This window comes from Paroedura picta, chromosome 18 (assembly GCF_049243985.1).
Source record: "Paroedura picta isolate Pp20150507F chromosome 18, Ppicta_v3.0, whole genome shotgun sequence".
Classification (NCBI taxonomy): Eukaryota; Metazoa; Chordata; class Lepidosauria; order Squamata; family Gekkonidae; genus Paroedura; species Paroedura picta.
Genome location: NC_135386.1, coordinates 11,828,308 through 11,843,007, shown reverse-complemented (window position 1 = coordinate 11,843,007; position 14,700 = coordinate 11,828,308). Strand labels below are relative to the sequence as shown.

The 14,700-nt window shown below is 42.3% G+C and overlaps 1 protein-coding gene across 2 annotated transcripts in view; it reads left to right on the top strand.

The window, feature by feature from the left end:
* Nucleotides 1-14,700, top strand: part of ACAN (aggrecan) — a 111,674-nt gene that overhangs the window by 37,599 nt on the left and 59,375 nt on the right. For both annotated transcript variants that reach the window (XM_077317667.1, XM_077317666.1), the window contains exons 2-6: nucleotides 6,539-6,615; nucleotides 7,210-7,593; nucleotides 11,246-11,420; nucleotides 12,624-12,751; nucleotides 13,998-14,291. In XM_077317667.1, coding sequence (XP_077173782.1) covers nucleotides 6,546-6,615; nucleotides 7,210-7,593; nucleotides 11,246-11,420; nucleotides 12,624-12,751; nucleotides 13,998-14,291 — 1,051 coding nt within the window. In that variant the 5' untranslated portion in view covers nucleotides 6,539-6,545. The remainder of the gene's footprint in view (nucleotides 1-6,538; nucleotides 6,616-7,209; nucleotides 7,594-11,245; nucleotides 11,421-12,623; nucleotides 12,752-13,997; nucleotides 14,292-14,700) is intronic.

Below are 14,700 nucleotides of genomic sequence, written 5' to 3'. Positions count from 1 at the left end.
CATCAGCCAGATGGCTACACTCTTGAACTAGGCTTTGAATGTACATCCCAGATAGTCCCAGATAGAGAGATAGACCTTTGCTGAATGGGGGGAGGAGAGTGGGTTATATATTTATTATCCGCCATCACGATATTGTGTTTTAATTACATTTTAATGGTTTTTTATGGGATTTTATAGTTCTTATGAATTTTTGTAAACTGCCGTGAGACATTTGAGTGCGGTGGTATATAAATAATTTTTAAAGTAAATAAATAAATTGAGGAGCAGAAGAGGTAGTCCTCTCACCTGCAGGGGCCTGTCAAACAGCTTCTGAACTTTGGAGGACTTGGGGCAGTAGCCCTGGTTCCTGTGGTCCAGAGTCACTGTCAACAGGCAGATCCTTGAAACAATTTCAGAATCAGAAGAGAATCAGAGAGAATCAGAGGGGCAGAACATCTGGAGGACAGGGAGAGATCTGAACCAGCAAATACACTGGTGCAAACGTATCATTTTAAAAATGATTTTGTTGTCTCAAGGGTTGTGGAATATTCTTAATGGGAGGAAAGGAGCTGCATCCAAGTAGCTAGCTACACAAAGGGCTCAGTCTTAGGATGGTTTGGAAACGGGTCAGAATAGAATAAATTCCATATTTCTGTTACAGCTGAGAAAACATTGTTTATTACCAAACGTTGAGTTCAACATATTCCTTGTTTAAAGGAGAGGTAGAAATGCAGAATTTCCATACCTTTAGAAACCACCTGTTTTCTGATCCAGACTGAATTCTGAACAGAAAATCTCTCAGTTCTATAAAGCAGTGGTCCCCAACCTTTTTGATTACCAGGGACCGGTCAGTGCTTGACAATTTTACTGAGGCTTGTGGGGGGGGGGAAGTAGTCTTTTGCCGAGGGACGTTGCCGTCACCTGAGCCCCTGCTCCACTTGCTTTCTCGCTGGCGCCCCTGACTTTCCGCCACCCACTGGGGAGCGCTGTCAGCAGCAGTTGCACAGTGCCATGCCAAAGAGGATCCCCAGCCATGGCGGCCACTGGAAAGCACCAAAGGTGAGCCGGCAGCAGAGTGGCAGGGCAGCCCCTGAGGAGGAGGACGAGGAGAAGCTACGGACTGGTACCGACTGATCCACGCACCGATACTGGTCTCCGGACCAAGGGTTGGGGACCGCAGCTATAAAGGGACTTGTAACTGGGGATGTCTGTAAGGGATCAGTTTATTGAAGCAGATGGGGATTGCAGAGCCCGGCTTGATTGGGATTCCTTGGGTGCCCCCCAAACACACACACACACACACATACACACACACAGGTATACAGACAAACACTTGTTCAAGATTAAGATTGCTAACTTCCAGGTGGGAACTAAAGATCTCCCAAAATTACAACCAATCTTCAGACAACAGAAATCACTTATTTGTTTGCTATTGGTTCTTTAAAATGTTTCTTTCACTTCTCCCAAAGAAAATGGCTGGGGAGAATCAGGTTCAACTCTCCACACAGCCTGGAAGCTCAATGGATGTCTTTGAGATAATAGGTGTGTTTTTTCCCCTCAGTCTGACCTACCTCAGAAAGTTATAAGAATGCATCGGGTGGCAGGTGGGGGGTCAAGAATGGCCCTGGGCTTCTTGAGGAAAGGATAAGATTATCAATGGAGACCGAGAGGCAGTACTGAGACAGTACTGTCATTTGTGGCCGCAAGGGATTGTAATGGCTTCACATTTGTTTGGATGGCTTCAGCAGAGAACATTAGACATTCACAGAGGACTTGTGGGCCTCAGACAGAGTGGACAATATACCAAGGATGGCTAAGGATCTCGCTAATTGCTATAATCATGAACTATGCTAACCCCCTCTGCTGGGCATGAGCAGAGAGACTTGGAGTCCTGATTCCACCTAATACCCAAACTTCACCAGGGCAGAGGTGTTCAAAATCAGGGGGTCTGGGCCCAGTGTACCTGAGAGGCTGTCTCTCTGCTTATACTCACAAAAGAGGTCTACACTCCACCTCCTCCAACCAGTTGGTGATCCCTGGCCCCAAAGAAGTATGTCAGTCCTCAACAAGGGCCATAGCTTTTTCTGTCCTGGCCCTCACCTGGTGGAACGAGCCCCCTGAGGAGATCAGAGACCTGCCCGAACTTTCACAATTTCGCAGGGCCTGCAAAAGGGAGCTCCTCCACCTGGCATTTGACTGAGACCAACCAAACCCAAATAACATCCACAGGTCCCCCTCAGACATCCCCTCAATGTCCTGAACCAGTCTGACCTCTCTGGGGGCCTTAGCTAAGTTATCATTCCTGTTATGTTGCTGTTGATCAAGACCACTGAAATTGTGTTGATTTAGATTACTGGATGATTGGATTATTGGATTGTTGGATTATTGTTGATGTTACTTTTGACTATGTTATATGTTAGGTCGTTCCATGTATCCACCTGTGACATTATATGTAAACTGCCCTGAGCCATATGGAAGAGCGGTATAAAAAATCTAATAAATAAAAATAAATAAATAAAATGTGGGTTCTCAGCCAAGGCACCCAGTAGCTAAGCCCCTCTGCTCACTGTGAGCACAGAGACAGGGTGGTTCCGAGCCCTGAGTCCAACCAAATCCCAAACTGTACCAGAGAAGAGGTGTTCACGGATGGGAATAAAATAATGTGTTCTGCTTTTAACAAGTTCCCTGCCTCACTGTCTAACTGCCAGCTCCCAACAGAGTAGGAGGTGTGGAGCTGAGCTGAGCGTATATAGCATTCTGTTCCTATAGAGCAGGGGTAGTCAAACTGCGGCCCTCCAGATGTCCATGGACTACAATTCCCAGAAGCCCCTGCCAGCATTCGCTGGCAGGGGCTTCTGGGAATTGTAGTCCATGGACATCTGGAGGGCCGCAGTTTGACTACCCCTGCTATAGAGCAAAATGGGAACTCTGTTAAGCTTTGGAAGGCCCCTGTTGGTACACATAAGTCTTTCCATGCATTGATTCAGTGTGGCCAATGCCTTAATTTAAACTGATATCCTTAGTGCTCCAAGATCTTCAGAGTCCCAGAGCACAGGTTCTTTTTGTGATCAGGCAACTCAGATGGATATACAGCAGTCTTCTATAAACAATATTTTAGGTCCTTATCTGATTCCTGTCTATAATGAAATTATGGAAGGAGCTTCTCTTCCTCCTTCTCGGCTGGAAGCCAAATTAGTCCTAACCTTAAAACTAAATAAGGATCCTGCATCGAGGAAGTCATATCATCCTAATGAACATGGATTATAACATTTTAACTAAAGTGCTGGCCTCTAGATTTAAAAATTGCATTTCTATACTAATTAATATAGATCAATATGACTTTGTCCCCAAACATTATATGGAGGATGCTAGTGATGGGTTGGTTATATTATTCGGAAAAAAGCAGAACTGGCATTATCCATAGATGCTTATAAAGTGTTTGATTCTGTGGGTTGTACTTATAAAAATTAATGCAATGCTATGGATTTGGAAATAGATTCAATAATGTAATTTGGGCCCTTTACATCTTATAAGAAGATATCAATCAACAATAGTATGTCAGGAAAAGCTAAAGGTAACTGTGGTACTAAACAAGGGTGCTCTCTTTCTCCACTGCTTTTCATCTTGCCCTTAGAGCCTATAGCCAACAAACTGAGAAGTAATCAGAAGGTTAGAGGCATTCAATGTGATGGGGCAGAAAAGTTGTTAACAATTATGCTGATATGCTGTTATCAACAGAAAATTTAAAAATTCACCTTAATGACCCATTATGCACGGGGGTTTTAGCGCACATTCGGGGTGGAATGGTGGCGACTAAAATCACCGATAACGCACGATGCCGGCTGCAACCGGCTGCAGCTTCGGTGCATGCTGCCGAAAAAGCCACGTTAGCGAAACGCGGAAGAAAGCACAGCTTCCGGGTGACCGGGGCACAACCAGAAGTGGCGCCTGAATCGCCGCGTGCATAATTGGTTACTCAGGGTTTTGCCGCCGTCGCGCCCCGCCCCGTGCATAACCGGTGTGCGTCGCGTCTTCCCCCTCCGCGTTTTCCATGTGACCCGAAATCGCCATTTCGGTGGCCGTGCATAATCGGCCTAAAGGGTGAATTTCAAAAATGTAATCAAATTTCAGAATAAAAGATAAATTTTTCAAAATCTAATTTATGCTGTAATATTATCCCTAAAATACAATTAGAGGTTTCTCATAGATTAAATATTCCATTAGTATAACAATTCCTTTAAAATTGAATAAGATATATCAGTATATCATTGTGGAAAGAAATAAAAGTAGGTATGAAATGGGGAAAACAGAATAGTGAGATATTTATTTGAATTACATGTGTTAAAATTGTTATCCCAAAATTCTTATTTATTTTGGTATATTTCAGGTAAGATTTTAAGGAAATGACAAATACAAATAGATCAATTTATTTTTTTTATCTAAAAAAATCAAGAACAGTAAAATTATTGAGATACCATTCATTAAAGGAAGGAGGTTAGAGAATCCTAAATATCTTGATATATTATGGTGCTTATATATATTATTCCTTACCTATCTCTCTCAAGGAAAATAAATAGGTCAAATATTGATAGTAATAATATTGAGAAAATAGTTCTTTGAGTTTTATTTAGAAATATGGTTGGCAAAAACTTAAATTCAAATGCATAGGCTTCTCTACATAGCTTGATTCTTGAATGTAAAATACAAAAAAGAGCTTATATCCTGCAGCATTAATGCTTAATTTTTATCACCTGAAACTTCTAGCATTTAAAAATTAGATGTAAAAGAGTACCTCGGAAATAAAATTTTCCTTAATACTATACATACAATATTATCAGAGGATGGAGGGTATTAGGGCTTAAAGAACATTTTCCTGGGGGAAGTAATTGGTTGCTGAAATATCAAATCTCAACTTTTCTGCAACAGAAAGAATTTCAAGAGCAAATGAATAGAACACTAAATAATTCTGAAGAATTAATTTACAATATAGATAAAACAGAGGGAAAATGAATATCAAAATTATATAGGAAATGTCAATGGTATATTGACCATCTTATTTTTCAAACAACAAAAAAGTTAAATGGCTGGAGCTTGAAAATATCATTCAATTAAACATGGAAGTTGGGGAGCTCCCAATATAGCTTTATATTATAAAGCCTGCCAGTTAAGGCATATTATCCCCTTTCTGTCCTTGACTAAAGAAGTTAATAGAGTGAATATTGAAATAGAGGAATTAGAAGAAATGGGAGCACAGCAGGTATAATTTTTTAATAATCTTTGGGAAAAGGAATTTACCATATACGATGTGAGTCTCCAGATAATAATTTGGAATAAATGGAGGAAGAATATATCTGGGAATCCCCCTCCTTACACCAATCCATCACCTAGAATTCCCAACTCTTAAGCCTTATGCCAAAAAATTGAATGGACCTCTAGATAAACAGCTATATTTTTAAAACTTCCAGAAATTATTGGAAGGGGATGATAGTTTCTTCATAGAAATAGGGTGTAACTTTCCTCCTGGTTCTATATGGTTATTGAAACATCAATTATTTTCCTTCCTAAGCAAAACAAAAACCAAAAAAAAGTCAGGAACAAATGAATAGATCATTAACAAATTTTGAATTAGTCATAGAAAATATTTTTTAAGATAAAAATACCATAATTAACTAGGAAGACTGAATTATGATATTTAGGCATGTTCCTTTTGAGTATTTGTCAAAACAGGTCAAAGAGCATTACAGTATGAGGAAATCTGGAAACGAAAATTATTGGAGAATTTGGGGGGTAGTGAGAATCTTTATTCATATGTTGTGACAATGTCCAGTAATAATGAAGCTTTGGGTAAAAATTTATAGAAATCAGTAAAATTATAAGAGAGAAGTTTGAACTTTCATTCAATTAATTTGCCTTACTTTATTATTGAAGGGAAATGCTCAGTGTAAGTAAAGAACATTGGTGAACTTGCTTATTGTAACAGCCAGAATGATAATTGCCACATACTGGATAAATATATAAAATATTTCATTAGATCAATGGTGAAATAAAATAAGGCAATTTGTAATTTTGGAAAAATTAACTAATAACATTAAAGTAATTCAGACAATGAGGATTTTAATAAAGTTTGGGTTCATTTGGTAAAGAAATGTAATGTATGTAAAATGATCATGTAATTTCAGATAATGAGTAATCAATCTGAATTGCAATAAAATGATGTTTTTTTAGGATTTGGAATAATGAAGTTTCAGATTCTTTGTATTCTGTTCAAGGGAAAAGAGTGATGCATGGAGTTAACATTGCTGGTAGTCTTCAAAAGGTCAGGAAATGGCCAAGGCAGTTTCCCTGGACTGGGAGACCCAGAGAGCAGGTTCTTCAACAGATTAACATCTATATGTTTTAGATTTTAGAATTTAGATTAACATCTATATAGGAGTCCAACCTTTAAGAAAAGAGAGCTGGCATTGCTGCCCTCCACAATGGTTCTCATTGCTGGTAATGTTCTGTTACTAGGTTGTCATCCCCTGAAGACACTTACAATCCTGTCTTTGTCTAATTACAGGTAAATTATGACCACTTTGCTACTAGTATTTGTGAGTTTGCGAGTCATCACTGCAGCCATCTCTGTGGAAGTTTTAGGTATGTAATTTCCAACACCATTCTTAAATGCAGATATTGGTTGTCAGATAGATATTGGTTGTCAGTAAAGCAGGGCCTTCTTGATGGTAGCACCCGGGCTATAGAATAACTTTCATAGAGATATCCACTTTCATAGAGATATCCACTTGATGTCCTTTTTATTTAAAACTACTCAATGTTAAACTCTTTTCATGAAGTACAGCTTGGTGCTAACTGGAAAGAAGGAAGGCCAACATAACTGATCATGCAAAGACATGATTTAGAAAGCTCTAATTCTGTCTCTGTCTGAGAGATCTTTTAGTCATATCAAATATAATGAAACAACAGAAATGACCAACCCTTTGTGAGGCTGATCAGAAGGAGGAAGAACCATGAATCACACAGAGATGCAGCAGGCAGCCTCCTCTATGGGTGGATACTGTTGGCTTGTGGAAGCTTTAAAATGTTTAATTCATTTGTTTATACTGGCATATTTTATCACAGCACACTAGTGCACTTTAGCACATCATCTGGAATTATGGCTTTTTGCAAACAGGAAATAATCCGTGGTCCTGAATTCTATTTCTCTCCTTCTCATTGTTTTGTAACCTGCAGATCATGGGGCCACACTGAGTGTGAGCATACCTTTACACTCCCCCTTGCGTGTCCCCCTGGGGCACACTCTGACCATCCCCTGTTACTACATTGACACATTGGAGCATGTGACCACATCCCCTTCTACTGCCCCCCTGTCCCCGAGAATCAAATGGAGCAGACACTCTGAAGGAAAAGAAGTTGTCTTGTTGGTGGCCATAGATGGGCATGTGAGAATCAACACTGCATACCAGGAGGTGGTCTCTCTGCCCAACTACCCTGCCATACCGACTGATGCCACCCTGGAGATCAAGGCTCTTCGATCTAATGATACAGGGACCTATCGGTGTGAGGTGATTCATGGCATTGAGGACAGTCAAGATACAGTAGAGGTGAAGGTGAAAGGTAAGGCTATGTTTCCATCCTCTGACCATATAATTTACATCTTTACATCGTGAAACGTTCCATATTTAATGCCTGTAGGGACCGTGTTAGAAAAGCTAAAGCTCAGTATATGCTTAGGCTAGCAAGAAATCCTAAGAACAATAAAAAAGGTTTCTTTAGTTATATTCAAATGAAGAAAAACAATAGCGTTATGGTAGCACCACTGCAACTACCAGAAAAAGACCTTGTAAGAGGTGATGAAGAAATTCCTACTTCTCCTCAATCTTCTCTTGTGAGGGGAATCATGCTTAACATGACAAAATTATTTCATGTAATGAGGGACGGAAGTTGGAATCATAGAATAATAGAGTTGGAAGTATAGTGTCCAGATCACACAAGGCGATGTTACCACTTTACTCCACTCTGGTTAGACCTCACTTGGAGTACTGTGTTCAGTTTTGGACCCCAACTGGAGAGAGATGTAGAGAAACTGGAGCGCGTCCAGAGAAGGACTATGAAGATCATGAAGGGTTTGGATACCAAGTCATATGAGGAAAGTTTGAGGGATCTTGGTCTTTTTAGCCTGGGGAGAAGACCACTAAGACCGTTTATGCACTGGGCACTTCACTGCCCCAGCTCCCATGCAGGAGCACAAATTGGGGGCAGAGGAGGCACACTGGACCAAATACTACCCCGTGTGGGTACAGGAAGAAGTAGGGCAACCTGCCACGACTAAAACTCCAGCCTGCAGTCCGGCATGAAACCTCCCGTGCATAAACGGTCTAAGAGGTGATAAGATAACCATCTTCAAATACTTGAGGAGCTGTCATATAGAAGAGCTGGAGAAGAGTTGTTCTCTGTTGCCCCAGAGGGTTGGACCAGAGCCAATGGGTAGAAATTAATTCAAAAGAATTTTCGGCTAAACATCAGGAAGAAGTTCCTGATGGTTAGAGCGGTTCCTCAATTGAACAGGCTTCCCTGGGAGGTGGTAAGTTCTTCTTTGGAAGTTTTTAAGCAGAGGCTAGTCTTCTTAAAGAAATGTTGATTTTATGAACTTAAGCATATTTTAAGTGGATGGGCAGGAAGAAATGTGCCAGTGTTTGTCTCTTGTGGCCCTTCCTTGCATGCCCAGGAAATTGCTAATCATGGCTGTGGGATGATAGGTGAATTTCCTCCAGACCAAGCTGGATTCTGGAGATTTTTTGTGGAGGGACCACTTAGACATAAAATTGGGGTCACTGTGGGTAGTTGTGCAAGTACTTGTGAATTCCTGCATGGTGCAGGCGGTTGGACTAGATGACCCTGGAGGTCCCTTCCAGCTCTATGATTCTATGATCTGGCAAGCATCATTAAGGATCATGTGAAGATTTTCTCGGAACAGAAGGAGGGCGATTTTTGCAGATTTCCCCCCTCCTGTTGAGAAACTCCAATTACCTCCTCAGCCCCCACCCCTTCTCACTGTACAGTCCCATCAGCAGAAATTAATTTGAAACAAGAAAGATGTAGGGCAAATGTTATGCTCTTCTTTGCCTACGCAGTGGGATGGTTCCAATTACTTCTCACAAGGTCATTCCCAAGAAAAGAACTGCTCTGGTGGTTTCTTTTTAGACTGCAGGATTGTGGGTATGTGGATAGAATCTCAGCAGCATCAGCAGCTGAGTTCCCCAAAAACTCCAAAATGAGGATAATTTCTGCGTTAGAAGAACGTAGCAACATTTCTAGCATTCTCTTGCTTTTCCCTCTCTATAAGCTAATATGTTTGTTCTCTGTGGGATAGAGTGCCTCACATAATAATGCGTGTTTTCTCGTGGTTGGAAGCTGTCATTCTGGTTGTTAACTTCTGAACTGCTTGCCATAGTTGCTATTTTTATTTTTAATTAGTGCCATTATACTAATGAGAATTGCATTACTTCTACCATTAGTTAAAAATGAGATGGCCTGGTGGAGGGGGGAGGAAAAACCAGGAAATGGGGGAGGGAAGCTTTAAAAAAATCAAATTTGGTTTAATGAAACTCTTACTCTCAACGGGAGAATTCCCAGAGGGGCTAAAAGAGGCAGTGCTGAAAATACCATCTCTGGAACCACAGAAGCCCACCAATTACTGAACTGCCTCGCAGTCTAGCATTTCTGGGGGGAAAGGTGGAAAGAGCTGTGGTGGACCAAATATTAGCATTCCTGGTCGAAGCTTCATTTGTAGACCCATCCCAGTCAGGTTTCCAGCATAACCATGGTGTAGAAACAGCGCTGCTTGTGCTCTTAGACCTCACAGCAGTATTTGACACAATCACCCATGAGCTTCTAGCTCACCACCTCACTGACGCTGGGATATGGGGGACAGCCCTCCAACGGCTGATCTCCTTTCTCCGGAGTCACAGACACAGGGTAGCAATTGGAGAGAGACAGTCAAGAGGCCACTAGCACACATGTTGAGTCCCACAAGGGGCGGTCCTCTCTCTAATCTTATTTAATATTTTTATGCAGCCTCTTGCCCAGCTGGTGTAGAGGCTCAGGTTGGGATGTCATCAATATACAGATGACAGCCAGCTCTTCCTTCTAATGGATGGCCACCCTGATTCATTCCCAGAAACCCTAGCCACATGTCTGGAAGCAGTGATGAGGTGTCTTGAGCAGAGTCATCTGAAGCTCAACCCTTGGAGGTCATATGGCTAGGCAGAAAGAAGTGAAAAAGTGCAATTGGATTTAAATTTTGTTTTACTACTATAAAACACAGCTAACCACCTGATAGCATGTTTATTTTTCAAATATGAATGGTTTTGGGAACAGTTAATATGCTATATTGTGTTTAATAGTGTTTAATAGTTGTAGGCCAAGCAAACAAGAGAGCCTCTTGTGGCGCAGAGTGGTAAGGCAGCCGTCTGAAAGCTTTGCCCATGAGGCTGGGAGTTCAATCCCAGCAGCCGGCTCAAGGTTGACTCAGCCTTCCATCCTTCCGAGGTCGGTAAAATGAGTACCCAGCTTGCTTGATGGGGGGTAAACGGTAATGACTGGGGAAGGCACTGGCAAACCACCCCGTATTGAGTCTGCCATGAAAACGCTGGAGGGCGTCACCCCAAGGGTCAGACATGACTCGGTGCTTGCACAGGGGATACCTTTACCTTTACCTTTAATAGTTGTATAGTTTAACTCAATTTCCAAGTATGGTGCTAGTCACATCGCAACTGTAGCACAGAATGCCACAGGTTGCAATTTACTGTCCCTCTCCCACAAGTATTAAATATATTCACAGCTCTGCTTGTGGAAAGCTAAAGCATTTACAGTACAATCCTCAGCCAAGCTACACCCTTTTCAGCTCATTCAAAGGGTGTAACTCTGCAACTGTATTCCATACATCAAATGGTACAATTTTATTTGCCAAGGTATAAATTACGCATTTTGTGCTGTTAGAGCAGCAAATTGATTTAATGATGTTTTGTGTATTGTATTGTTCAAATGTTGTGTATTTTGTTGTTCACCGCCTCAAGATGGCCAGTCCGGGAGAGGCAGTATATAAATCAAGCTATAAGCAAACAAACAGATCCCCCTTTGTAATTCTGTGGGCTGTCAATAATTTGGTTGCAGAGAATAACCCATTGTTCTCCAACTTGCTTTTATTTAACATCTGCTGGTTTTGTTTGGAACAGCCACTGATAGAGTCCGCGGGTGTGTCTTCCAGGCATCGTCTTCCATTACAGAGCCATCTCCACCCGATACACTCTGGACTTTGAGAAGGCCAAGCAAGCATGCATCCAGAACAACGCTGTCATCGCTACCCCCGAGCAGCTGCAGGCTGCCTATGAGGATGGTTTCGACCAGTGCGATGCTGGCTGGTTGGCGGACCAGACGGTCAGGTAAACAGCTGGAAGAACTACAGGGTGAAACTGGCCATGGAGGAAAGTCAGATTGTACAGTGAACAAAGAACTCAAAAAAGATCAGGGGCCAAAGTCTTGGTACAGATTAAAATCTGCAGCATTTATTAACATGGATATTTTGTGTGCCAACATAGACAATTGCTCTGCACATATAATAGGCAATGAGAATATGAATTGTTTTTATAGATATCTTATATGCATACCAGAGACCTTCTATGAGCAGTATAGTTGCATTTGTTATTAGCAGGTGGCTTAATTGGGCCTCATGCTCCCCATTCAAAAACAACCATCTCTATAGGCAATGGGCGAGAAGCAGGGTAACAAACAAACAAACAAATAAACAAATAAATAAATATTTGTTCTTATGCCAATAAAGGTACTCTGAATCTGAAATATTTGTTCATTGTTTTTAAAGTTTTGATTGTAATTAATAAATAACAGTCAACAGAAATGGCCCACCAAAAACAAAATTCACCCCAACACAACTCTGTAGCTCCATAAACTTACAATATTTGTTCATTATTATTAGCAATTGGCTTAATCGCCTACCGGCTCATGTGTTCAGCTGTCTCACTGGAAAACTGAGGGGCCTTAATTGGAGCTCTCGAGCATTTCCCCCCTAAATTCTGGATCTGAAGGCTTCTGATATGGATCAGGATTCTGGTATTGGTGATGGAGGTTTAACCCTTTCCCTGTGCCATTTTCTAAACACAGAAAGGCCTGGAGAGAAGGTATTTTCCCTGCTGGGCGTTAAGGTGGGTTCCAGGTCACATCACTGATGTTTCATAGGAGGCCATCATGCCAGCAAATTCTGGGCAGCATTCTGGTATTAGGGCAAAAACTATGGAAAAACTAGCTTCTAATCAAAAGGTTTTGCTCAAATACCCAGAGGCCTATAGCATGATGGTGTGACTTCCTGTGAGATGCCAGCCACTTGGTCGAGGTCTTTCTCTCTCTACTGGTAAGCCTCCCCTGCCAGCCAGGGGACCGGCAGTCCTAAGGTCTGGCAAGCCTAAGCAACAGATTGTCTGTATGCTTGGCATGGTCCAAATTCCAATGCGAATTCAGCACTGTCAGTCCCTCATAGGTCCACATGTTCTTCAAGATGCTGCCTGCACCCTGGAGCCATGCAGGAGAAATAATTACTTCCAGCTGAACCTGTCCTGCCTTTGTACTCCCAGGTATCCAATGCACCATCCTCGAGAAGGTTGTTATGGAGACAAGGACGAGTTTCCTGGCGTGAGAACATATGGCATTCGTGAAACTGATGAGATGTATGACGTGTATTGTTATGCAGAGGAAATGGAAGGTAATAGTGAGGGCATTCCCGCACCTGTTAAATGTAGTGAAATGCTTACCTTACATAGTCATTATATTCCGGTCCCGCCATATGACGTCACCAACATCAAGCATCTGGGCAGTATCCGTCTGGCTACATAATCCATTTTAAAACGTGAGTTAGGGAATCGCATAAAGTGGATTCCCCAACTTATTTAGTGCTAGCTACTGGAGAGCAACCAGCAGGCAACCAGCAGAGGGAAGGTATGGAGGCTATAATGTACTAAAGGCACCTGCCTCATCCTGCCCTTGCACCTGCCCCCCTCTCCCTTGTTCCCGGGGATGGGAATTTCTTTTTTAAAATGGCTAACTTCCTGGAGCAACGAATAGGCAGACAAGTGTGCAGGCGATGCCATAAATAAAAGATTTTTTTCATAGTTGTAACACAAAGCTTGCCTCTTGAAAGTTTCCCCCCCCCCAAAAAAATAAACAGGAACAATATTAATTTTTAAATGACTCAAAGGACTTGCGATCCCATAAAGGGTGGCGTTTAAAAAGCACTATGCATCCATGATTCTATGCACAGGCATTTCAACAGAGAAGTATGCATTTTTAAAAAGATTAGCAGGCATCGCAGGGCCTTTAAAATATGGAGAAAGGGGATTGGTTGCCTGCATTGATTGACAGGTGGAAGCACAATGTGTATAAGGCGCATTGCTCTCTTCCGTCATTTCCAGCAGCAGTTGTGAAGGGCATAGGAGTTGGACCTTTTCAAAGAGTTCAAACGCTTCCTCAGCCTTTGATTTAAAATACTGATGTCCAGTATCTTAGCATATCGATCGACGCGGCTTCCAAACATTTTAAAAATGAGCCAGACTTCATGATAAAGTTTTGTGGAACGCCGGATATTCAGTTTGGCCTTTAAAAGCCACCATTCTGAGGCTGATCTGGATGAGGACTCTCCATCTGGACACTGGAAATGGTTGAGCTGCATCAAGGGTAACGACAAAAGGCAGATGCTGCGTTGGTGTGTGTCTTTTTTCCTATTGAGGCTTAAAGCAGACAAGTTCAGGGTCGTTTTTGATCGGGCAACATGCAGGCAGGAGGAAAGAAGCAACCCCTCTCTCCATGCTCTGTGGCTCTTCCCAATCAGTTACAGAGCCCCAGTTTCACCGTAGTCCAGCCCTAAGAAAAGAGATCGGAAGGGGGAAGTTGATAAAGGAGGAAGAAATTCAACTTTACATCTAACCAGCAGCATGATTGTTGTGTGACTGCAGGTAAAGTCTTCTATGCCACCTCCCCGCAAAAATTCACTTTCCCTGAAGCAGCAGAGAAATGTCACCGTCTTGGTGCCCGTTTGGCAACGACAGGAGAACTGTACCTGGCCTGGAAAGATGGCATGGACGTCTGCAGTGCTGGCTGGCTGGCAGACCGCAGCGTTCGTTACCCCATCTCCAAGGCACGTCCCAACTGTGGCGGCAACCTGGTGGGAGTGCGCACCGTGTACCTCTACGATAATCAGACAGGGTATCCTCACCCTCATTCCCGCTATGATGCCATCTGCTACACTGGTGAGTCCACTGCGCATGAGAGCACCACCATCTCAGTATATTTGGGTGGCAATATTCCATAAAACACATAGATACATAATAAAAAATCATATAAAAAATACATTGCAAATTTGTTCCACTCCACGGTCAACTATCAATCTCATCACCAAAAGCTATTCAGGCCTGCTCCGGAAATTACAGCTGGTGCAAAATGCAGCAGCTAGGTTCCTCACCATGGACACCATGGAGGGCTTGCATTGAGCCTGTGCTGAGGCAGCTGCATTGGTTGCCAGTTGAGTACCAGATCAGGTTCAAGGCTGGGGGAGTCATACACAGTCCAGGCCCTTGCTTTCATTGGCACTCTTCTCTGTCTGTAGGAGAGGCAGTTCTCTACTTCAGGGGTAGTCAACCTGTGGTCCTCCAGATGTTC